Consider the following 26,473-nt stretch of genomic DNA (forward strand, 5'->3'; position numbering starts at 1 on the left):
ACACATCCATCTCTACACACACATCCATCTCTACACACACACATCCATCTCTACGCACACACATCTATCTCTACACACATCCATCTCTACATAACTTTCATTAAACTGAACACTAAGTAATTAAAGTCGGTCAGTAGTTCATTATTTAGCTCTTCGTTGCTCCCCTAAAGAAGAGATCCCTGCTACTCTAATTACCTGAGTGAGTTATAAAGATTAATAAAGGAAATGGAGGAGAGATTTAAGAGACATTTACCTGATGAGATACAGTTGAGAGAATGATACAGGTGAGGTAAAAACTGAGAGGATGGAGATAGAAGGGTGAGATACAGAGAAGGGAGAGAGAGATAGAAGGGTGAGATACAGAGAAGGGAGAGATGGGAGTGAGGTAAGAGAAGGGAGAGAGAGATAGAAGGGTGAGATACAGAGAAGGGAGAGAAGGGAGTGAGGTAAGAGAAGGGAGAGAGATAGAAGGGTGAGATGCAGAGAAGGGAGAGATGGGGAGTGAGGAGGTAGAAGGGAGAGAGAGATAGAAGGGTGAGATACAGAGAGGGAGAGATGGGGAGTGAGGTAAGAGAAGGGAGAGAGATGAAAGTATCGAAGGATGCAGAGAGGAGGAGAGATGGAAGGGGTGGGGATACTGAAGGGGAGATGGGGGGTGGAAGGGAGAGAGATGAGGAAAGTTGAGATACAGAGAGGAGATGAGAGAGTTGAGATACAGAGGGAGATGGGTGTGAGGGTAAGAAGGAGAGAGATGGGGAAGGGTGAGGATGCTGAGAGGAGAGAGGGGTGGGGTAAGAGGAGAGAGATAGAGATTGAGGATACAGAGAGAGGGAGAGATGGGGAAGGGTGGGATGCTGAGGAGAGAGGGAGAGAAGGGGTGAGGGTAAGAGAGGGAGAGAGATGAGAGATTGAGGATACAGAGAGAGGAGAGGGGAGTGTGGGATAAGAAGGGAGAGAGAGATGAAGGGTGAGATGGAGAGAGGAGAGGAGAGAGATGAAGTTGAGGATACGGAGAGGAGATGGGGTGGGGATGAGAGAGGAGAGATGAAGGGGTGGGGAATACAGAGAGGAGAGATGGGGGTGAGGGTAAGAGGAGAGATGAGAGGGTGTGAGATACAGAAGGGAGAGATGGGGGTGAGGGGTAAGAGGAGAGAGAGACAATGGTGAGATACAGAGAAGGGAGAGAGAGACAATGGTGAGATACAGACAAGGGAGAGAGAGACAATGGTGAGATACAGAGAAGGGAGAGAGAGACAATGGTGAGATACAGAGAAGGGAGAGAGAGACAATGGTGAGATACAGAGAAGGGAGAGAGAGACAATGGTGAGATACAGACAAGGGAGAGAGAGACAATGGTGAGATACAGAGAAGGGAGAGAGAGACAATGGTGAGATGCTGAGGAGAGGGAGATGGTAAGATGCAGAGGGAATATAAAGAAGGGAGGAGATAGAATGGTGAGACACAGGGAAGGAGAGAGAGAGAGACAATGGTGAGATACAGACAAGGGAGAGAGAGACAATGGTGAGATACAGAGAAGGGAGAGAGAGAGACTATGGTGAGATACAGAGAAGGGTGAGAGAGAGACAATGGTGAGATACGTCTCTAGGGGTGTTGGCTCTGTCTCTCTCACCATTATATTAGGGGAATGAGACAATATGGTGGGGACGGAGTTGAAGACAGACAAACACAGTCAACAGACAGAATAAGGCGGCGGTGAGGGACAGGCGGCGGTGAAGACCAGGCGGCGGTGAGAGACAGGCGGCGGTGAGAGACAGGCGGCGGTGAGGGACAGGCGGCGGTGAGAAGACAGGCGGCAGTGAGAGACAGGCGGCGGTGAGAGACAGGCGGCGGTGAGAGACAGGCGCGGCGGTGAGACAGGCAGCGGTGAGGGCAAGGCTGACGGTGAGACAGGCGGCAGTGAGAGACAGGCGGCGGTGAGACAGGCGGCGGTGAGACAGGCGGCGGTGAGACAGGCAGCAGTGAGAGACAGGCGGCAGTGAGGACAGGCGGCGGTGAGACTGGCGGCGGTGAGACAGGCGGCTTGCCCAGTGAGAGACAGGCAGCAGTGAGGAGACAGAGAGGATGCTTTTCAGATAGAGGCAGAGAGATTAAATATTTATTTAAGAGGACTGAGCAGTGTTGATGGTCAGGCTGTGTACAGACAGAGGCTGGATATTGTGTTTGTATTCACCAGAGGAGCTACTGTCTGTGTGTGTATGTTGGGGGTGGTGAGGTTGGTGTTTGTGGGTGGCTGGCTGGGTGTATGTGGGGGGTGAGGGTTGGTGTTTGTGGGTGGCTGGCTTGGTGTATGTTGGGGGAGGTTGGTGTTTGTGGCTGGGTGTGTATGTGGGGGGTGTTACTCTGTTAGACGACGTACAGAATCTAAGCAACGAGAGAGTGGATGGGGGTAGGGCGTAGAGGGGTAGACGAATAGAAGAGCTTGTGTATGTAGGATGGCTTTAGTGGGAGTAAGTCTCTCTCTCTCTCTCTCTCTCTCTCTCTCTCTCTCTCTCTCTCCGTGCAAGCATCTCGTCATTTATGTGTAGGTGCTTGGCGTGTCTGTATACTCTCGTGTGTGTATACCGTGTCCATCCATAAAAGCGTACGTATGTGAGTGAAGGTCGTCATTATGAGATGGGAGAGTGAGATGCTGTAGCCATGGTAACCGGGAGATGAACCAGAGAGAGAGAGAGAGAGAGAGAGAGAGAGAGAGAGAGAGAGAGATATATATATTATTTTTCTTGTTTGTGTTGTGTTTTGAATCCCAATTTTACCTGTTAATGGCTTGTTGCTTGGGCGTGAACGTAACCCTTAGCTCATGTTAATTTGTCCAGCCTCTTGTAGTTTGTGATTAGTCCAGTTAACCTTTAGTTTACCTGTGTCATGTTGAGCTTGAGGATATGTTAGTTTACGTCATGTTGTGTTAGTTTGTTTATGTTAAAGTCATGTTCGTTTTCAGGTTAGATTAGATTAGTTAGGTTAGCTTAATTTGGATTACGTTTAAATTGGGTATGTTATGTCTGGCTGCATCCACATAACGGTTTAGGATTGGTTAGGTTAGACCGGTACATTATACATGGCCAGGGGATTAGATTTCATCCTCTAGACAGGCACCAATCAGCGTACATCATACCCTCATACACGTTGATTCTACCAAGTCCCTCCCTGCCTCCCTGCCTCCCTGCCTGCCTCCCTGCCTGCCTCCCTGCCTCCCTCCCTGCCTCCCTCCCTGCCTGCCTCCCTGCCTGCCTCCCTCCCTGACTACCTCTGTGCAGTATAACTAACGAGGAGCTGTCTAACGCAGCTTTGTGTTGCTGATGAGATCTTTGACCACCTTTGTGTCGTCCCCTGAATGTGGTGGATTGTCTTATGTTCATGTGTCGCCACAATACCCGTCCGTCGTCATGTCTGTCTCCAGAACACAAGTATTTATATTTATATCTGTCTCGAGAATATCTGTCTGTCTATGTGTCGTTGTTACGTCGTATGTTGATATTCAGCAGGAGCGGGAGACACAAAGGCTTCACTAGACACTTGAAGATGAAGGATGTGATGCACAGTGATCAGCACCCGCCCGTTCTCCCTGTTGTAATATAGCCACAAAGCCCCAACTTGGTAATTTCAATTTTCCCTAATAAGTTGCGAGTTATTTTGAATATCCAGTAGATTGCCACTGCTAAGATGGGTTTTTTTTTCCAAGTTACATCACAGGATATTGTTTCTGGGCTGTGTCTGTTTGTTCGTCCGTTTCGTTATGGCTATCACCTCGTGAGCTGCCCAGCAACAACCGGTGGACTCACTTAAGGTCGTAAGTTGTACTGTGTATAAATAGGATATATTTTATTTTGATCTTGACCTCGGCACGACGACCAAGGCGAGCGTGAGGGCTCAGTGCTCCTCTGAACTTACTTAAAGTTATTAAAGTTTATCTTGTTCTTTTGCACGAGTACAAATTAATGTGCCGTTAGTTCCATGAATTATAGTGCGTGGTGTTCTATCTATAGTGAGGTTCAACAACCAAGCTCTCACCTCCTTACGGTTAGTGTTTGGGGCACCCTAGTCTGCCTAACGGAATGGGTACGTAACTGTTGGGAAAATGAAGACAGTTGAGTGCAGTGTCGGCGACATTACCTTGCGTAGTGAAGGTTAGTATACAGGGTCCACGGTGCCTAACAGCCTGCCACCCCTTGGGGTCCCACTGGTGTTAATTGTAGTAGATTTGTCTTCGTTTTCACCATAAATAAGGGTTTGTTTTGGTCACCTTTAAAACAAATTTTTCACTAAGTGTGTTGTGTGTGTAAATAAACATATTTAATTTAATTTACGATGTGTAGACGAGAAAGAATCTGACGTTCATTATTTAATAAAAGACATAAATTTTCAGTCTAATGTGAACATTTTATACTGTATCCACACTGTCCCTGGCCGGCTGTGAGGACCAGGAGGACACCTTCACTTCTTAGGACTTCAACCAAAACCGGGGAACTTAATTAATGTACAGCCACAGACTGAAGCATTACTGTATGTGGTCGCCTGTGTGTCCAGGATATTGTACATTAGTCCTGAATTTTGTTTGTGAACGTTTCACCTTGATAACTCTGTACCTGTACTGGTAATATTACAGTTTGTGCCTGTATATGTGTTCTTCGTATCTGTACTAGTGACATTACAGCTTTAGTTGAGCTTGAACAGTAGGTAAGAGTTAGTTTTCCTTCTGCCTGTAGTTGACGTATTAACTGAAAAGTAGTATATTAATTATCACCTCTCAGGTGAACAGCAGACAGGCAGGTAAAGTGATTATCATTATCCAGGGCGACAAGGAAACCTTATGATAATAATAATGAAAAACATGACTGTAAACGTTAAATGGAGGGGAACTAATCAGTTTCTCAACTCTTTGTGCTCGTCGAAGCCAAAGTAAAAAATAAGAAAATTGGATATTCAGTTTACTAAAAGAACAGGACTTGGGTTGTTGTGCCATTGATTACACCGGTAAGACGAGGATATTTACTCGATATGACGAAAAATAGCTCGTTCAACCACAAGACCTAATGATCATTAATATGTGGTTCAGTTTTTGTTGTAGTTATCGGCTTCTGTATCGATACGTGTGAGTATATAAATGTAATGTATTTTTGTACACGTACGCGGGTATCCAGTTCTCCTGTATGTAACTCGTCCTATCAGGTTACCTAACAAAATTATTATTGTATACATAACTTGTGCTCATTACCATAGTATCCTGGACGACCCTCGCGAGGTACAGCACACACGGAGGCCGCTGGTCGTTATGGTACGCACATGGAGGCCGCTGGTCGTTATGGTACGCACATGGAGGCCGCTGGTCGTTATGGTACGCACATGGAGGCCGCTGGTCGTTATGGTACGCACACGGAGGCCGCTGGTCGTTATGGTACACACATGGAGGTCGTTGGTCGTTATGGTACGCACATGGAGGCCGCTGGTCGTTGCGGTACGCACATGGAGGTTGCTGGTCGTTGCGGTACGCACATGGAGGCTGCTGGTCGTTATGGTACGCACATGGAGTGCCGCTGGTCGTTATGGTACGCACGCGGAGGCCGCTGGTCGTTGGTGGTACACACATGGAGGTCGTTATCGTTGCGGTACGCACATGGAGGCCGCTGGTCGTTATGGTACGCATGACGGAGGCCGCTGGTCGTTATGGTACGCACACGGAGGCCGCTGGTCGTTATGGTATTTACATGAGGCCGCTGGTCGTTATGGTACGCACACGGAGGCCGCTATCGTTGGCGGTACGCACATGGAGGCTGCTGGTCGTTATGGTACGCACACGGAGGCCGCTGGTCGTTATGGGTACACACATGGAAAATAATAATCTAGCAGAATGTGAGGCAGATTGACGTTAAGTGTCGAAGTTTGTGTTCATTAAGTTTCGGTGGAGGAATATGTCCCAAGCCTGTGATGGAAGGGAGGGGGGGGGGAGGGAGAGAGAGGAGGAGGGATGGATTGAGGGGAGGGGAAGGGATGGAGAAGAGAGGGGAGGGGTGGATTGAGGGGAAGGGAAGGGTGGGAGGGAGGGATGGATGGAAGGAAGTGAGGGACGGGGGTCTATCTTCTCGCTCAACCCTCCTTCCCCCTTTCCGATTCCCTCCTCTCCCTTCCAGTATAGTATCTGCTGGGTAGAGGAACTTTCTCCTCTCTCAACCCTCTCCTCCTCCTCCTCTTTCCTTTCCTCCCACCCTCTCACTTCCCTCTCATCCTCCTCTTCTTCCTTCACACCCCCACCCTCTCCTATCTCCCACCCTGTCCTCAACCCCGTCCTCTAATCTACCCCGCCCTCTCCTCTCCCACTCGCCCCCTCCTTCTCCTTTTCCCCCCACCCTCTTCTCCTTTTCCCCATCCCCCACCCTCTCCCTCTCTTCACCCTCTCCTTCCTTTCCCCACCATTTTCTCCTCCCGTGTGTGTGGGGGGAGAGGAAGACGCAGAGAAGAGCTTGTGTATGTGGGACGACTTTTGTGGGAGTCGGTCTCTCTCACACACACCAGCGCTAAGGGAGTTACAAACATCCTCACATCACCATCTAGAATAAAACCACTCTTTGACTCCCATTTTTTGTCTTCATATTTAAAGCGAGTCGATTAGATTCTCAGGTCTACAGCGACAGAGCAAAAGAGGCTATTTTTATCGGCAACTTATTTTCAACATCTTTTAGTCATAACTTCTAGGTGTCTCATACAGTCTCTCCCTCGGTGTCGGAGAAAACATTGGAAGGACTTTTTTTCTTTAGTCCTGATTCGTAAATACGCCACACACTTATAGGACGTCTTCCTTTAGGAGTGTATAAGAGGCAGCCTTTAGGATTCCCCAGGCCCTGTGTTCACCCAAAACCTCACGGAGGGCGCCGTCCCACATAATCCTGTAAGTTAGGTGAAGGAACAGCAGAAAAATCTTATTAGGGGCGAGGGAGTCGCTCCAGGAAGGCGAGTAAATGCCTCCCTGTTTTCTCTGTCACCCGTAACCAAAAAATATTACCTAAAATGTGATAGGGATGTGTCCATGAGAGAGAGAAAGACGCACACACACATTTTATGATATATGGGTTTGGGGATATGTGGGCTCATGTGTGCCCTTATCAATATATATATAATTGAAATCCAGTGAAAAAAGAAGTTAGTCTTTTATAAATAGATGGATGAATAAGCGGATAAATGGAATTGTGGTGGGTAGAGAAACATAATATCAGGTTAAATTGAGAAGACATGAAAGTTGTGAAATATACAAGTAGAGGAACGTGATGTGATGTTTGTAAGGTCGGGGAGTAATTTTCCCTGTAAAGCTCCCATAATCCCATGAGGCTTCCAGAGACTGGTAGCTAGTCAGCCAACACAACTAAAGGTCAATGTGTAGCGCCAGGCAGCAGACTTTTACCGAAAATGTGTTGGAGTTATGAAGGTGTGATGGCAGTAGCCTAGAGAACCTGTCGACACGTGGAGGATTGTTTCTTTTATAATGCTGTCTTGACGAGCCATGGGGAGAGGGTTGGCTCGTGTGTGTGTTGCAGGGGTGGCTATGGGTGTTTGTGTTGCTGGTGCCGCCCCTAACGTATATATGAGCTGCAGACGCCGCCCCCTTATGTTTATACGAATTGCAGGCGCCGCTGTCACCTATGTTCCTGGAGTTGCCTTGATAGTGTGTTGCTGTGCTGCATAATAATAATTATAATAATATTCGTCCGTTGCAAACCACGCCGTGATATTTATATGGGGGTTTGTAAAGGCCTTCATCTATACGTGTTGTAGGGGTGTTTGGGTGGGTGGGTGTTAATATTTATATGGGCCAATGTTATATTTATAGGTACTGCACTTGTTGTAGGGGAGACCTTAGGGATGCAAGTTGCAGCGATTGCCATCATATTTGTGTGCATTGCAAGATGTTAGTTCAGGTTCTGATGATGCAAGGAGTACGGTATAGTTATAGTTAGGTAATGTAGTTGTTTTACAGGGCCGGCCATCATATTTTTTCCGTGTTGTAGAGATGCCTGGAGTGTTAGGTGTTATGCTTGTGTTGTATTGGGGGAGTATGTAAGAGCAGTGTTTTGTAAGGATTGGCTTCCCGAGTGTTGCATGAAGCTGTGGTGTGTTTCTGGAGAACTTTTGTGTCCAAATTTATGGCAGAAGATCGTGTTTCTATACTGGGTGTTTCAGGGAATAAATATTTATATATTGCAGGATGTTTCAAGAACTGCTGTTTTTTCATGTGTGTTGCAGGGGCCTCCGACTTCGTACGTGTTGCGGGGATGTTCTCATATTTTACTGTTGCAGGTGGGGCCTCATTCACAAAGGTTGTATAAATTGCCTTATACATATGTATCATTTTATATTGCAGGGGTTGCCGCAGACGCCCAAGAGCGGAGCCAAGTCGTGTCCGTACAATGGGGTGGACCGCGCGTCTCACCCGCCCGAGTGGGCCACCGCACCAGATGATGACAATGTGAGTGTCTGTCGTCTTGTTTGTTTACAGTGTAGGGGACGGCAGGTGATGGGTCCTTATCACCAAGTTAATAGCGACAATATTCTACTACAACTACCAGAATGTTTAATATACAATTTTAAATTTAATTAGGTCTTTACTTTTGTCTTATTTATTTTCGATTTAATTGAAATTAAAATTGTACATGATCATTATGGATGACGAGACCTTTTGTAATTGTATCAGATGAAATAACAGTTCACTTTATATGGCGAGGTGGAGATGTTTATTGTAGGAACTTCTTTACAACTGTAATTTTATTTTTAATTTGATCATTACTAGATAAGTTTGAGTTATATAAATATCATTATAATATTTTTAATATTAAGAGTAGTTGTGTATTGGTTTGTTTACTTGTTTGTCTCACTTTTACGACACGATGTTAAGATAAAGTAGCCGACTGCTGGACCATCATCAAATGTAAACAAGTAAAATTTGGCAGACTTGTGTAGGAGAGGTGAGGAGGAGGCCTGGAGGGTGTGGAGGGGAGGGCTAGGGCCTGGGGTGTGTGGAGGGGAGGGCTAGGGCCTGGAGTGTGTGGAGGGGAAGGCCAGGGCCCGGGGTGTGTGGAGAGGAGGGAGGGCCAGGGCCTGGAGTGTGTGGAGGGGAGGGCTAGGGTGGGAGGGAGGGAGGGCCTGGAGGTGTGGAGGGGAAGGCCAGGCCGGGGTGTGTGGAGAAGAGGGAGGGCCAGGGCCTGGAGTGTGTGGAGGGGAGGGTCAGGGGTGTGTGGGAGGGGAAGGCCAGGCCCGGGGTGTGTGGAGGAGGGAGGCCAGGCCTGGGAGGTGGGGAGGGGAGGCCGGGGCCTGGAGTGTGTGTGGGAGGGGAGGGCTAGGGGCCTGGAGTGTGGAGGGGAGGGGTCAGGGGTGGGAGGGGGCCAGGCCGGGGGTGTGTGGGAGGAGGGAGGCCAGGCCTAGGGCCTGGAGGTGGGGAGGGGAGGGCCAGGGCCTGGAGTGTGTGGAGGGGAGGGAGAGCCAGGGCCTGGAGTGTGTGGAGGGGAGGGCCAGGGCCTGGAGTGTGTGGAGGGGAGGGCCAGGGCCTGGAGTGTGTGGAGGGGAGGGAGAGCCAGGGCCTGGAGTGTGTGGAGGGGAGGGCCAGGGCCTGGAGTGTGTGGAGGGGAGGGCCAGGGCCTGGAGTGTGTGGAGGGGAGGCCAGGGCCTGGAGGAGTTAGGGCGGCGCGCGTCATGAAGCAGGAGGTTTTTGAGCCATTACCTTCCGACACAGCCTCCAGGGGCCGCTCTCAAGGCTTGATGGCCCACTCTGGTATCAGCCAACAAGGTTATTGACTCTGCTTTAAAGGGATCCTCAGACTAAAAAGAAAGGATCCGCCGTGATTGTACGTCGGCCTCATCAACTCCGCCGCGGCACTAAACTTGCTGGTAACTTGATCGTCTCATCAAGATGGGTTAAGTTTGGTTACACGGAGGAAGTTGGTAGCTCTACCTGATACTTTGTTCTGGATTGTGTTAGTATTTGGGCCATCAACCAGGGCTCTGCCTTTCCCCTCACACCTGATGACACAAATGACACTATCAGTGAAAATCCTCCCCCGGTGATAGCGGCACCGCATGGCTGTCCCCAGTAATCCCTAAAGCTGGTACACTTGGCCACATACTATCATTTCCCCGTCCTCCCCTCGTTATATATGATACACGAAACAATCTGGCCCTCTCTCACGACCCTTTGTGCTGTGAGTATGGTACTGTCTGTCCTTCCACGCATCCCAAAAGCTGGTGGCACTAGAAGGCTCAACCTGTGTATGTGGGCCATCAACACTGGCTCTACCTCCCCTCACACCTGCTGACATTAATGACATTAGCTCTCGCCCTGTCTCCCGGTCCTTAGAGGTGGTGGCACTGTAGGCCCTCCAGTGAAATCTCAAATGTTGGTGGCACTGTAAAAGCAAAAACTGTGTTTCTCTCTCACAGTGACATTAATGGCACCCATGTCTCCCTTAATGATGGCCCCATGGTGTTGGTGGCACTGAGAACTATATAGCCCTTAATACTGGCCTCGCCTGTAACCCCAAATGGTGATGGCACTCCGAGATAAATACGGCACTGCCTCCCCCTCACACTTGGTGACACTAATGGCACTAACCTGCCCTCTCGCGTCCCCTGGTGGTGGTGGTTCTGTTTAGTCCTTAGTAATGACTTCTCCGGCAGGTATCGGCTGCTGATGACACGACACAACGCATGTTTTGTTTTTTTTCTGTCCCTTAACACCTGGTGACAGTAATGGCACTAAACCCGGCTCTGTCTGGCGGTCATGGTGGCAGCGTGTAGTATCCTCCTACACAGTGTCAGATGTTGATAACGTTTACCTAACACTTCACATAACAAATTTTGACCCGCCTCTGGCTTTTGTTGTTGACGCTATATACGAGGCTGGGGACGCTCACCCCAAAATCCCCGGTGCTTTGGTACAACAATTCCCCAAAAGTAGATCTCCTTTCCAGCATACTTCATGGTATTACTTGCCTGTGGCACTGTCTGTTGTTCCACATGTTGTCGACTTTTTTTCCTGTGAATGAACAAAAGCTACAGACAACGAAATGTCCACTCAATTACTGGAACAAAAACATTTGCGAGTCGCCCCGCGGTAGCCTGGTGTCACGTATCACAGGTTAAGGTAGATGGTGTACCTCCCTCTTTTTGGTCGGGATATTCGTGCACCTGTTGGATTTTATAACAAGGTGGTGGCAGTATGGTGGTGCTACTGGCCTTACCTACCTATCACTCCATAGCCTTATTTACCTCCTTCACGGTGCTAGGCCCTCGGTGCTGATAATGTCCCCAGTTGTCTCCCACCACGCGTGACGCTTGGTGGGAATATTACCAAACAATTTCTTCCTGTCATTTATTTGGTGTAACACGGGTGCTGGTGTCTCCCTGGCCCTTGGTATGAGCATAATAGTGCTATTCATGGCTCCATGATGGTGAGTGACTATGGTGATGACAGTGACTCCATGGTGGTGATAATGACTCGTGTGGTGACAGTAACTATTTTGATGACAGTGACTCTTCATGGTGGTGACAGTGTCTATGGTGGTGAGTGACTCTCCATACCGGCGCCACACTAACACCATCTCTTCCTCTGACAGTCGCTGGTGTACGAGGACGGGGTGCTGGTGTCAGGGTCTCTACAGGCGCTGGTTCAACACGCTGTGCCCACCGCCGTCTACTATCCCGACACCGCCTACCTCTTCGCCTTCCTTCTCTCCTCTCGGCTCTTCATCAAGCCCCACGAGCTGCTCCAGCGTGTGTGTGACGTAGGCTTCACCCAGCAAGGGCTTAAGGGCAACGACCTCGGCACTATCAATAAGGTAAACACCACAATATCTGCTACTATCTCTACATGTATTACGATCACTTGAAGATTAGGCACCCCAGCTTGTTTCACCTGGAGATTGAATAACTTAATTCCTAACATAACTTAGCCTAACTTAAAGCTAATCCCGAAAGTAACGTTAGAGTCGTTAATCTTAAGGTGAGAAAAGCTGGGACAAATCTTCACTACAGGTGATCTGCATATTTTAGTGTGTGTGTGTGTGTGTGTGTGTGTGTAATAACCCCAGTATTGTAATGACGTCATGTCCGCCACAGGAGAAGCTGGGTAGGTTTGTGCCTCACATGGTCCAGCTGCTGGGGGAGTGGAGTGAGACCTTCCCCTATGACTTCCGTGACGAGCGCATGATGGGCGGCGTGCGCACCATGACGCATCGCTGTATAGCCCTGGAACCTTCTCTACGCCGCGACGTCACACAGGTGAGTCTTTCTTTTCACCTACATCACCTGGAAAAATAAACTTTACGCATTTCATTCAATAGTTCACCTGAAATGACATCACCCGAAGAAAAAGTTGACCATTTATTCCCAATTTCAATCATTAGTTTGCTAAAATAATAATGTTGAGTTGGTAAAATAAACTGGCATTTTAACTCTGTCATTAAAATTTATCACCTGAAAAAATTCTGACAAAAGTAGTAGTATTTTTTTTGGGGGTATTTACCTGCGTCTCTTATTTATTTGTGTGTAAAAAAAAAATGTTTGTTAGGGAGTCAAGTAGCAGCATTTTAACATAAAGTAGAAGTTCAGGTAGAGAGAGTTGGTGAGATTATGTGGTTACCTGAACTTTAACTTTGATCATCTGGTGTTACCTGTGACCTGGTGCCCCCCTCTACAGGTACTACACAACCTGCTGAACAAACTGACGCAGCTGGAACGGTACGAGGAAGGTCTGGCCAAACTCTCGCCTCCTCCACCTTCTGATTTCATTCCTCAGGTGAGTGTTACTGCTACATTACCTGTTATTATTTAGTACCTGTTACTCGTGAACCCCGTCAAGTTGCTCCCTCTTACCTATTAATCTACAATCTCCTCCCAGTTACACCCTGGTACCCATTATCTTGCCCCCCTCCCTCCCTCCCTCCCTCCCTCCATCATACTGGCTTCGACTGGGATATGCCAAATTAGACAAGACTCTAAAACACTAACTACGCCTCCACTACCAAAGGCTACCTAAGGCTACCCATGTTGATAGAGACGCCACAAATCCAATAAAGGGAGATCTTCTAATACCAGGAAGCGTCAACCAGACCTAACAAACATAAGCGGCTTTGGTATACACTTCAATCCCACTATAATGACGGTGATGAATGTGATCGTAGAGTCATAAGAGTTTACATGTTTGACTGACCTTGGCGGCGGCTGTGAATGTGAAGGGAAAGTGATTGAATATGACTTAGAATTTAGATTTGTGAAAGGAGGGTTGCGTTGTGTATGGGGGACGCCGCATTGTGTCTTGGATGTAACGCATATTTAAGGGGAATCTGTTGCAATAGGACAGGTGTTGTGTGTTAGTATGTTGGAGTAGGACAGGTGTTGTGTGTTAGTATGTTGGAGTAGGACAGGTGTTGTGTGTTAGTATGTTGGAGTAGGACAGGTGTTGTGTGTTAGTATGTTGGAGTAGGACAGGTGTTGTGTGTTAGTATGTTGGAGTAGGACAGGTGTTGTGTGTTAGTATGTTGGAGTAGGACAGGTGTTGTGTGATAGTATGTTGGAGTTGGACAGGTGTTGTGTGTTAGTAGAAGTCGTAGTTGGAGTCACGTGTGGATAATTTAATCATAGCCGGAGCCACGTGTGGCTATTTTAGACATAGTTGGAGTCATGTGTGGATATTTTAGTCATGGTTAAAGTCACGTGGATGTTTTAGTCATAGCTGGAGCCACGTGTGGATATTTTAGTCATATTTGGAGTCATGTATGGATATTTGTCATAGTTGGAGTCATGTGTGGATATTTTCGCCCACACTTCTCTCCATCCCATACTCTTTCTCTTCCTCCCACATTCCCATTTCCCTCTCTACATTGTTCTTCCCCTCACTCCCATATTCTTATTCTCTCTCTCTTTTCTCTCTCTCTCTCTTCTCTCTCTCTCTCTCTTTCTCTTTCTCTCTCTCTCTCTCTCTCTCTCTCTCTCTCTCTCTCTCTCTCTCTCTCTCTCTCTCTCTCTCTCTCTCTCTCTCTCTCTCTCTCTCTCTCTTCTTTGTTCACCATTATCCTTCCTCACTCTCCCTGCCTCATGCTGTTCTCCCTTTATCAGTATCCTCCTCTCCCACGTTCTCCCTGCCACTCACTAACTTCTCTCTGCATTAAAATATATATTCTCCCTGATACAGTGCTCTCTCTTCTCTCTCTCTCTCTCTCTCTCTCTCTCTCTCTCTCTCTCTCTCTCTCTCTCTCTCTCTCTCTCTCTCTTTTCTGAACGCGTGTGTGAATGTTTGGACACCTGTCTTTATATGGAGTGAGAGATGTGAGATGAGGTAGAGGAGAGAGATGGATGAGAGCAAGAGAGAGAAAATGAGATAGAAAAAGAAGAAGGGAGACGGGTGAGAGCGAGGGAAGAGGAGATAGAAAAAGAAGAGGGGAGACGGGTGATAGCGAGAGAAAGAAAGAATTTATCAATAAATATAAAATACCTTTATTTCATTACAACACAAATAATTCGTTTATTATTACACTTGACCTATAAAGACAGACACATGCTGAATGTTCCTCGGTAAAACAATAGAATTTTGGCGTTGTATCGTAATTCTTTTGTTTTATGTGCATCTCATCCCTCGGCTTTTGTTTGTGTATTCTTATACGTTTCTGTTCTCTCATTTATTCTGTGTTTCTTTGTGTTTTATATATATATATATATATATATATATATATATATATATATATATATATATATATATATATATATATATATATATATATATATATATATATATAACCACAAGGAAAGAAAAACACAAGTTCCCAAGCGCTTTCGTGTAATTCACATCTTCAGGGGTGAGTACAGACTAAAGAGAAGTACAAAACAAGGTGTATATATACAGAGGTGAGACCAGGTCCACAATGGTCAGGTATTAGTGTAGCCCTACTTATCTTTAAATAACACACAACGGTCTGGTAGTCAGGTAGTCTTTAGTCTGTACTCACCCTGAAGATGTGAATTACACAGCGCTTGAACTTGGCTTTGTTTTCTTCTTTCCTTGTGGTTATCAGCTATATATATATATATATATATATATATATATATATATATATATATATATATATATATATATATATATATATATATATATGTGTGTGTGTGTAGTTTTTCACCTATCACTCATTCTTTTGATCTCTCTCTCTCTCTCTCTCTCTCTCTCTCTCTCTCTCTCTCTCTCTCTCTCTCTCTCTCTCTTTTTTTTTTCTTCTTCTTCTTCTTCTTCTTTTATTGGTATCCGCCTCGGACATTCACCCTTGACTTTCACACTGGAACATTCGGCCTAAACATTCACCCTAGACGCTCGCTATAGGCCAGCCAACACATTAGCCATTTGGTAGTGGTAAGAGTGCTGTCGAGTGTGTGGGTTTGTGGTAGTTTGTCAAGAGAAAGAATTTAATGTTGCTGATATTGGACCCCACCGCTCTTACTGTACTGTGGTGGGGCGTCTCGTAGTGGGTGGTGGTGTGGTGTACTGTGGTGGCGTGTTTCCGAGTGGGTGATGGTGTGGTGGGGTGTTTCCTAGTGGGTGATGGTGTGGTGGAGTGTTTCCTAGTGGGTGATGGTGTGGTGGAGTGTTTCCTAGTGGGTGATGGTGTGGTGGAGTGTTTCCTAGTGGGTGATGGTGTGGTGGGGTGTTTCCTAGTGGGTGATGGTGTGGTGGAGTGTTTCCTAGTGGGTGATGGTGTGGTGGAGTGTTTCCTAGTGGGTGATGGTGTGGTGTACTGTGGTGGAGTCACACACTCTCATGACCCACACACACCCGTAACCCACACACTCCCACCCATCAACCCACCACCCTACCTATGCACCCGAGTTCAGTGTCCACTCTCAACGTCCACCCTTTCACCCTCCACACCCCACACCACGCCCTCCACACCCCACCCCGCCCTCCACCCCCACGCCTCCACACCCCACCCACGCCCTCCACACCCCCACCGCCTCCACCCACCCGCCCTCCACACCCACCGCCCTCCACCCCACCCGCCCTCCACACCCCACCCACGCCCTCCACACCCCACCCCGCCCTCCACACCCCACCCCGCCCTCCACACCCCCCACCACGCCCTCACCCCACCGCCCTCCACACACCCCCACCCGCCCTCCACACCCCACCCTCGCCCTCCACCACTCACCTCCACCCCTCGCCCTCCACACCCCCCTCCTTCCCTCCACACCCCACCCTCGCCCTCCCACCCCACCCCTCGCCCTCCACCCCACCCTCCGCCCCTCCCACACCCCCCCACCCCTCGCCCTCCACCTCCCTCGCCCTCCACTCCCACCCCTCGCCCTCCACCTCACCCTCGCCCTCCACACCTCCCACCCTCACCCCTCGCCCTCCCACCCCCTCACCCCTCCCCGCCCTCCACACCTCCCCTCGCTCTCCCCACCCACACCCCACCCCCACCCTCACCCTCTACACCCCACCCCTCGCCCTCCCCACCCCACCCCTCGCCCTCCCACACCCCCACCCCTCGCCCTCCCACACCCCACCTCGCCTCCACACTCCACCCTCGCCCTCCACACCCCACCCTCGCCCTCCACACTCCACCCTCGCCCTCCACACCTCACCCACGCCCTCCACACCACATCCCACCCCACCCTCGCCCTCCACACCCCACCCTCGCCCTCCACACTCCACCCTCGCCCTCCACACCTCACCCACGCCCTCCACACCACACCCCACCCCACCCCACCCTCGCCCTCCATACCGCACCCTTGCCTTCCACAATGCACACTCGCCCTCCACACCGCACGCTCGCCTTCCAAGGTTGGGTGTGTAGGGCGAGGGTGGGATGTGGAGGGCGAGGATAGGGTGGGTTGTGGAGGGTGAGGTGTGGAGGGCGAGAGTGGTGGTGTCCAGTGGTGTTCTCCTGTACCCTCAGCCTGCTGCTACTGTACCTCTTGTAACTCCACCCAACTGTTGTTGTACCTCCTGTACTCCTCTCTACTTCTGTTGTGCCTTCACGCTAGCGTTTCTGTAACACCACCCGACTGTTAGGGTAATTCCTGTACTTCCACCCTTCTGTTACTGTACCTCCTGTACCCCACTTTACCGTTGGTGTAAAATAATAATAATACATAATAATAATTAGCGGTGTATTGAAACAACATGGCAGCCAGTAGGCTGAAAATTAGTTACATAACTGGGGAATGGATCTCTTGATTGACAAATAATATACAAGTAGCATAAGTGATACAAATATGATATATAATAACAAGGTGGGGAGAAGCTCGTACTACAGGGCATTTCAACATAGTGACAGTGCAAAAAGGTAAGATTGGCTGGGAGTGAGCACAGCGGTTGATTACGATTTGTTGATAATTTTTACAGTGGTTAAGAGTGGGCTGTTCTTATCGCGATCAGTACGTGAGCGTATGTTGTTCCTGCTCTACTGAACAATCCAGTATTTATATTACAAAAACATTTGTACATACATTACAGCAGCTTATACCTCCTGTACCACTGTAGCAGCTGCCGACTCCCTCTCCTCGTACAGCACGCCCCACTAGCTCTAAAAGATAACAGCTCCTTCCTCACCCACAGCCCTCAGACATCACGGAGGTGTGCCAGAGCCCCCTGGTAATGGCCCAGCAGCTGACACACATCGAGCTGGAGAAACTGTCGTACATCGGTCCCGAGGAGTTTGTCCAGGCCTTCGCTAAAGACAACCTGGACGCCTGCTACAAGGACCTCAAGAAGACCAGTAACCTTGAGTCTTATATCCAGTGGTTCAACAGACTCTCCTACCTGGTCGCTACCCACGCCTGTACAGTACGTAGATAGTTTAATATTTTGTTGTTTGCCTCAGGTGATGCTATTTACCGCCAGCCAACAGCCCATATAAACGTTTACACCATAAAACACCAAGAGTGAAGGTACATTTAGCAAACTACGTACTCCAACACTTAGGTCTGAAGGGTTGACCAAGAAAGAACTTGAGTCACCAAATTGCCCCATCAAATACTCGAATCTTAGAAGGTTGTACATGAAAGAAGAGAAAATAGTTGACTGTAAACAAGGAGGGGCTGTAGATTCCTGTCCGTTGTAAAGAGGTGCGCCAGCAGTTTGTTGAAAGTAGCGGGTTTTACTGCAAGTCAAGGTAGAAATGGAATAGGGATATTTTTTGTGAATTTCTTAGGGTGAGATACAGTCCTTAGGGATTGAATTCCTACAAGTTATAGCTGGAGAGGAATAGTGAATAAGATTTATGAAGCTAATTTTAATTTGTAAGAGATATGGAGTAAACCCAGCAGGTGGTCAACACAGGTACTGAATGATCTGTTAATGTTTGGTTTTTTAGCTTTAAATAAACTAGAATAAAAACAAGTTGTGTTTAGAATTGTTTATGTTCAGAATGTGTTTAATTAGATCATAAGTTTTCAATTTGTTGGGCTAATGAGCTGAGCTATTGGCAACAGGGGATTGTGCCATCTATATTTTATTTTCATGTCTAAATTATTCGGTGTGTTTTGTTAAATTTATTACATTTTTTACTGCCAAATTAAATTATGTAGGTGAGGTTGATGGTGTGAAGTTGAATACATATGTGTGAGGATTTACGTAGCTACCTGTGAGTGTTCGTAGGTGTGAAGTTTGTTGCCTGTATGTATGGTGTTATGTAGTTACCTGTGAGTGAGTGTTACACCTGCCCTTCCACAGCACGTGAAGAAGAAGCAGAGAGTGCGGGTGATAGAATGGTGGATCGAGGTAGCCCGAGAGTGTTTCAACATTGGTAACTTCAACTCCCTGATGGGCATCATCGCCGGCCTCAACATGTCTATCGTCTCCAGACTTAAAAAGACGGTGAGTAGTTCTCCGCCTGGTGACTCATGGACATAATTCGCTTAATGAATGAAATATTGAGTAGAATTTCTTTAGACTTTGCATGATGTAAAATCCATTCAACAGTATATTTACAAAGTACTAAAGATATTATGTTTTTGTATCCAAGTGTTGTCAATTCACTTATAACAGATTAAAGTATTTTTCTTGGCTCGGCCCATTAGCACAATTGCATCTTGTTTCGCTATAAATAAAATGTCTAGTTATTTGTATAGTTCTCCATAGTGCACAATTTAATACTCATATATATATATATATATATATATATATATATATATATATATATATATATATATATATATATATATATATATATATATATATATATATATTATAATTTTTACTGTAATATCCATATATTGTAATCAAAAGATATACGTAAGCCCTTAAATGAGGTTTCATTATTGTGATCTATTGTTTAATACAACAAATGTTGCTGCTGCCAGCGAACAAAAATACATTCTTTTGTGGTGTCTCTTACCCTCGGCTCAATGTTTTAATGGTTAAATCATGTATTTGCTGTACTATTTTCCATTCAATAAATAATTTACTTTTTTTATTATTCATAATATGCAATGCACATTTTTAACTTATGCAAAAATTGCCGTCATGTTACCGAGTGTGTGTCTGTCTCACAGTGGAGTAAGGTTCAGAGTGCAAAGTTCTCTGTGCTGGAGCATCAGATGGACCCCTCCAGCAACTTCAGCAGTTATCGCTCCACGCTGAAGGCGGCCATGTGGAGGTCTGCAGGAGCTGTTGATGACAGACAGAAGATAGTAATTCCCTTCTTCAGCCTTCTGGTCAAGGACCTTTACTTCCTGAACGAGGGATGCGCCAGCAGGTGAGGGATGTTGTTTTCCTGCAGGAAGAGTAGTCCTTAGATGTACTGATTACATAGACCATCATGTTATTACTGTTAGGCAGATGTTGAGAAGGGACGCTGCACTGGCTGTTACCCAAAATGTTTAGGACGATGCACTACATGACCTGTTATCAGTGCTTGCTAGGGTGATTAGATAGAGAATGATATATTTCTCTGTTAGAAGAGTGATGACTTCCCTCCCTCCTCTAGATTACCAAACGGACACATCAACTTCGACAAGTTCTGGCAGTTGGCGAAGCAGGTAACGGAGTTCATGGCGTGGAAGCAGGTGACATGCCCCTTCGAGAAGGTACCAGAGGTGATCCACTATATGCAGACTACATATGTGCTCACAGAAACAGGTAAGGTCACGGTCACGCTCGACTCGCTGGCATGTTACGATACTGTAGTTGGTTGACAGTTTCCTCCGTGACAAAGTTGGTTCACACTTAACATGTTATTGGTGATGTGATGTTAAAAATTTTCCCCTTTCTATTATAAAAAAAATAGCATTGTGTATAAGAATGTTCAAGAAGGTTAAGAACCAAGTTCAATTTTATTTTATTTATCATTCGTGTGTCAGGGACATAGTAATACGTGGTTTAGCTCTTTCTCGGGCTAAGAATGGTAAAGGAGCTTAGTGAAGCCTGCATAATGGTCTGTAAGAATCCTGCCATGTCCACAGATCTATTTTTTTTTTAATTATTATCTCCTGTCTGATACCTGGCTTACATACAGTGTAATAATGCCCTTGCTGGTTGCTGCCTCGACCTCTTGTTAAGGAATGTGTGATGTTTGTATTCAGCGTAGACTAAAGAGAAGATGGACGTTAATCTTGTGTGTGTTCCTTGTAGGGTTGGCGTTGGCGTCCTTCGAGTGTGAAGGTCCAGACAACAGCTACGAGAAGGAGCGGTACAAGAACCTCAAGTAAGTAGGACCTTTGTCAAGTGTACCATTACATGTGTTGCATAGTTGAATATTAATGTTTATTAATAATTTCGTGGATAAAAGAATAATATTCATGGGAAAATAATTTGATAAAATTTTAAGAACAGTTTTCGCTAACATTTTCCATCTTTTTCCAGGGCTGACACACAGCAGTCAGCTGAAAGCGATCGTCATAACTGAACTGCCTCCTGGGTTACAAACCCTCGTCCTTTTGCTGCCTAGTGAAACTCAAACCCTTGTCCTTGAGCTTCCAGAGCCACCACGGCACAGCAGCTTCCTCTATACCAGTGACCATTGGCAAAGTTATATACCGCGAAGATACCACAAACTTACCTTACTTCAAACAAGAGAGAAATTAAAAGTGTCGTTCGAGTGAAAGTCAATAAACAATGTATTTTACAGTTCGTGGTGGATTGGAGTGAAAGTTTTCTTAGAGGCTTGTGAGGTGAAGAATAACTACTTCAAAGCCGCAGGTTTGTGTTTTTGGAACTGCTCTTAACTTGGTCCTGTCTCGTGCTGAGATCTGAATCTGGAAGTGAGTTGAAAAAGTTGTGGTTGCGATCAGAACAGAAACCTTAAAATTCTGTATCGCTGCACAGCACAGCTTCTGAAAGTGAGACTTTTTAAAGTGCATCCAGTCTGTTACTTGTGAAATAATTAGTATTTACGTGTTAGCTATCACATGTTGGAGTGTCACACGACCAACAAGAGAGAGAGTGCGCGTGTGTGTGTGCGTGTGCGTGTGTGTGCGTGTGCGCGCGCGCGCTTGTGTGTGGAACGATGGTTGTGGAAATCTGAGAAATGGTTTATTAAGTACGTGTATATACAACTGTTAACCTTTTTTTTTTAATTATTATTATTATTGATACAATGGTGCACGTTGGGAGTGGATGGGGGCCGGATTTTGGAGAGGTAGTATACTGTACAGTATGTGTGTGAGCTCCTGAAGCCTGACACCAAGGTACTGTGTTAAGGACACGAGTCAGAGGGAGTCAGGTCACGACTATGAATCTTTGAGTGGAAATTTATTCTTTACTCAGCCACATTAATTTTGATCGGTGTTTGTATAGTCAGTATATAAATTATAGACAATGTTTATTTACATTGGTGTGTATGTTTTAGCTAGTCTGAATTTAAGTTGTGTTTTATTGAATTCTAAAAGACAGTATAGCTTATGTCCGGTATAATATATCTATAATAACTACCTTCAAGAGTCGGCAAATGATTTCTTTAAATTTTTATTATGGATAAATTGTCACTGATCTTTGTGTCTCGCTCGAGTCATTTCAGTTACTCTTGTTCCTGACATTCCATAATTAGGCCGGTGTTGCTAGTAACAATGTAACTGGAGAGTCAGACAATCGGCTTCTAGTTTTCTAAGCTACTGATTGGGTCGAGAGAGAGAGAGAGAGAGAGAGAGAGAGAGAGAGAGAGAGAGAGAGAGAGAGAGAGAGAGAGAGAGAGAGAGAGAGAGAGAGAGAGAGAGAGTGCGTGCGTGCTCCAGTAGGTGGTTGCTTTTCTATTTTTGCTTTATATCTGGTAAAAAAGATCGCCAAAGAGTCACAAAACAAAGGTAAAATGCATGAAGAATGGGCAAGTGCTTCGGTTTCCATTTGTGCATTTCATTACTAACTTTACACTTACGTCTTTAAATGTTGCTTGTGTCAACCCTCCTTTATACATTTTGTCTGTTCTGACGTCTCTTTATATTCAATCCAGTTTTATTATATGTTTGTTCTCATATCTCCTGTATTGACCATGATTTTAACCCTGTCTTAAGAACCCCCTGTTTAGACATGTACGTTTCCATATCTCCCGTGTTTATCCCAGATTTTCCCTCTCAACCACCTGCTATGTCCAGTAGGATGCATTCCTGGTGTCGGCACTTCTCCCAATGTCCTTTCCATCCCTTTTATTAATATTACGTTACATTACTTGGATAATTTTCCCATTATATTGATATTCTAGTTTGGTGAGAATTATTATCATAATTTTTAGGCAAACATTTATATGGAAGACGATCTGTGTATATATTTATATATATCTATATATATTTATCTGTCAAAGTTTCTTTATTATTATGCTCTTATTATCTTATTTAAGAGATTATAGTTTATTGGTATGTTCACTTTATTGGTATGTTTACTTGTGGTATAGCCAAATGTATGCGTGGTTATACTTTTTGAGTGTCCACCTGTCGTATTCCTTAAAATGTATGTACTGTAATTGGTATACTTACAACAACAACTTTTAAGTCCTATTTACTCGTGCGTATGTGTGTGGCAGTGGACTGTGTGTATGTCTTGTTTTTCAAGTGTGCGTACAAACTTATAAAACCAAAGATTTCTTATGTTCTGATTAAATCCTTGGACAAAACCTTCAGCGTGATAAGATATATATATGAAAAGTCACGTCACTAAAGTGGTATTATATATTTTGAAATATATGTATAGAAAAATGATAAAAGCTGAGGGTTTTGTCGAAGGAGAGATTTTGCTTTTGGTGTAAATAGTAACTCCTGTAAAGCACCTTATTTTTCTCTGTATAATTTGTATACTTGGTAGTGATATGATCTGATACACCTCCCTTACCCACATCGACACCCACAGTCCTCCTCGAACCATACGCCACCCTGCTGCTGCTACCATGGCAATATCAATATAAGCTGTTCCACGTCCCTACTGTATACCACAGTCACATCGCCCGTGGCGTTTTGAACCCACACCCTCGCTTGCCTTCCTCCTCGTCATTGTTCACTCCCTACCCCTGTTTTACAATGTTTACCCTCTTGGTCTACACTGTCACCCTTAACCTATGTACCCCTTGCCCAATTTCGTAACTCACTTTTCGTCACTTTGTTCCTCGGCTGTCAGTATCTACCCTGCTGATAGCCCTGCACAAGGTTCGTTTGGTTTTGATTTACTATCTATTACACCGAGCCTCATTACCATGTGATGTCTTGTTTTGCTTCATACATCGTCGTGCTCGGTGACCAATGATGAATCTCGCTCCTCTTGGACACACTTAAATAATACAGTATCTGTCTTTACCTCCACGAGAAAGAATACGCCATGAAAGCCTGAGTTCCTCTGAAAGTTGTAGAAAAAAAAAGCTTGAATTGCTCACTTCGTCAAGTAACATTCTGAAGTCCTTTAAAAACACTTGTAAGTGTAAAAATCTTCCCCCAAATTAATAGACTGTGTATTTAGTACTGTACAGTGTAATTTTTCAAAATATATATTGTATGTACTGTACGTATATTGTATGTACATATATCGTATGTATGTATATTGTATACGTATATCATGTACGTATATTGTAATGTACGTATATCGTATGTGTGTGTATAACGAATGTGCATATATCTTACCTATGTACTGTATATCTCATACGTATATCGTGTATACGTATATCGTATGTGCGTACACCATATGTGCATACATCATATGTGCGTACATCTTATATGCGTGTATCGTATGTACTTATATCAAATGTGCGTACATCATATGTGGACACCCAAATTTGTTTCCAAAGGTTTTAAGGAGTTGTTTTTTGTTTTTGTGTGTGTACGTCTGGGGTACAGATGGCTAAATATCTGACTTGGGATCACCGATACGTACGGTTCAGTGTAAATCATCAATGAAGAATGAAACTACAGTATATATCACCATTTCTTACTTGTCACCTATTATCGTTTTTAATCGACGATGCTAAATGTATATCGTATTACTTCACTCTTACCATTTTCACTATTCAAATGGCACTAGTAGTGAGCGTTCTCGAGATTCTTAGCTAAACTCGGCATTTGACAAGCTAGCAGTATTGTTTTGGTTACGCCAGTACTTTTATAGTCACAAATAATATGGAGGATATAGACATCAACATAGTTTTTCCTCAAACATCGTACAGCGTTGTAAATGTGATATTGGGCCAGGTAGGAAAGCACACCTGTCTGGATGACTCTCCAACACATACTTTGACTGTATAATCCCAGTTGTCTTGAGGGGAATACGCGCGAAGTTTGTGCTTTAACGAAATTTTGAACTCTTTCCCATTTAGATGCTATATTCAACTGATGTAGCGAGAGTTGATCCCGTCATGAATGATAAATATGTATGGGAGAGGAAAATTTGGTAGTTCAGGAGGGATTAGAACCTAACCGCCTAAGAAAAAAGTGTTGTAAAACATTCAATGGGACTTTAATTCATTGGACTGCGTTAATCGAAAGAGATCATCAGACTGGGGCTTCAGGTAGCAGCAGATTACTCGTGGTGTTGGTGAGTGTGGTGGTGGTGGCACTGGGTGAGCTGTGTAGTGTGTGCAGTAAGAGTGTACTTGCAGCGTGTATTAAACCTGCAGGATCTTGTATGTAGCATAATGTACTCACCTGGCTACTTGTGTGGTTATACACAGTACTTTTTTGGGGGAATTGAACGTGCACTGTCCGGCACGTATTTCCAATATTGGGACATTCAGTCAGGTTACATCTGGCCGAGCGACTCTGCTCATCTGGTCGAAGAGCATCTTTACCAGTCTGGTCGGATGACCGAGCTCATCTGGTAGAGCACTGCTAGAGGATTGCAAAACACGTCGACCAGGCTGGTAGCGTTGTATGATCTGGGTTAGGTCGCACTAACGGGACCTGTATCTGCTGTCATCACCAATCATTTAAATAAATATTGCAGCTATTTGTAGTAACTTAATCTGCACCATGTAAATAAAAATACAGACATCTTTTACATTGTGTGTTTATATATTAACATCCTAAGAAAAAAATCAGAAAATGAACAGCCAAAGATAATTATTTTTACCAAACCCCATTTTCTTTCTTTAAACATAGAAAAACGGTTAGGTTTCATCAGAGAAAATGGTTACTTTTGTGGGTTAGGTTTCATCAGAGAAAATGGTTACTTTTGTGGGGTGGTGGTGTGTTGGGGTGGTGTGTGTTGGGGTGGGGTGGTGTGTGTTGGGGTGGGGTGGTGGGTATGTTGGGGTGGGGTGGTGTGTTGTTGGGGTGGGGTGTGTTGGGGTGGGTGGTGTGTTGGGGTGGGGTGGTATGTTGGGGTGGGGTGGGTGTTGTTGGGGTGGGGTGGGTGGTGTGTTGTTGGGGTGGGGTGGTGGTGTTGTTGGGGTGGGGTGGTTGTTGGGGTGGGGTGGTGGAGTGGGGGTGGGTGTGTGGGGGTGGTGTGGGGTGGTGTGTGGGTGGGGTGGTGTGTGTGGGGTGGGGTGGTGTTTGGGGTGGGGGGGTGTTGGGGTGGGGTGGTGGTTTTGGGGGTGGTGGGTGTGGGGGGGGGTGTGGGTGGGGTGGGTGGGTGTGTGTTGGGGTGGGTGGTGTGTGTGTTGGGTGGGGCGGTGGGGGTGTGGGGTGGTATGTGTGGGGGGTGGTGGTGTGTGGGGTGGGGCGGTGTGGGGTGGTGTGTGGGTGGGGTGGTGGGGGGGTGGGGTGGTGAGGGGTGGGGTGTGTGTGTGGGGGGTATGTGTTTGGGTGGGGTGTGTGTTGGGGTGGTGGTGTGGGGTGGGGTGGTGTGTGTGTTGTGGTGTGTGGGGTGGTGGGGTGTGGGGCGGTGTGTGGGGGGTGGGGGTGTGGGGTGGGTGGGGTGGGGTGGTGTGGTGTGTATGTTGGGGGGGTGGGGTGTGTGTTGGGGTGGGGTGTGTGTGTGGGGTGGGCGGTGTGTGGGGGTGTGTGTGGGTGGGTGTGTTGGGGTGGTGTGTTGGGTGGTGTGTGGGTGGGCGGCGTGTGGGGGGCGGGTGTGGGGTGTGTGTGG

At 46.2% G+C, this 26,473-nt stretch overlaps 1 protein-coding gene across 1 annotated transcript; it reads left to right on the forward strand.

Annotated features, from left to right (window-relative positions):
• Positions 1-5,660: 5,660 nt before the first annotated feature.
• Positions 5,661-25,447, forward strand: LOC121853314 (ras-GEF domain-containing family member 1B-like). The gene is made up of 13 exons (XM_042347366.1): positions 5,661-5,835; positions 7,838-7,915; positions 8,251-8,264; positions 8,369-8,473; positions 11,613-11,834; positions 12,115-12,276; positions 12,695-12,793; positions 17,600-17,827; positions 18,716-18,859; positions 19,537-19,739; positions 19,971-20,122; positions 20,615-20,687; positions 20,846-25,447. The coding sequence occupies exons 1-13, from the start codon at positions 5,661-5,663 to the stop codon at positions 20,886-20,888; spliced, it is 1,698 nt and encodes a 565-aa protein (XP_042203300.1). The 3' UTR covers positions 20,889-25,447.
• Positions 25,448-26,473: the final 1,026 nt, after the last annotated feature.

This window comes from Homarus americanus, unplaced genomic scaffold (assembly GCF_018991925.1).
Source record: "Homarus americanus isolate GMGI-L3 unplaced genomic scaffold, GMGI_Hamer_2.0 scaffold57415, whole genome shotgun sequence".
Classification (NCBI taxonomy): domain Eukaryota; kingdom Metazoa; phylum Arthropoda; class Malacostraca; order Decapoda; family Nephropidae; genus Homarus; species Homarus americanus.

Excerpts from the sequence above, each read along its gene's own strand:
- LOC121853314 (XM_042347366.1), top strand. The coding sequence starts at position 5,661 with ATGACGGAGGCCGCTGGTCGTTATGGTACGCACACGGAGGCCGCTGGT. Across the intron at positions 5,836-7,837 it reads GAGGCCGCTGGTCGTTATGG|GTACTGCACTTGTTGTAGGG; the intron begins GTACACACATGG and ends TTATATTTATAG. Across the intron at positions 18,860-19,536 it reads TCTCCAGACTTAAAAAGACG|TGGAGTAAGGTTCAGAGTGC; the intron begins GTGAGTAGTTCT and ends TCTGTCTCACAG.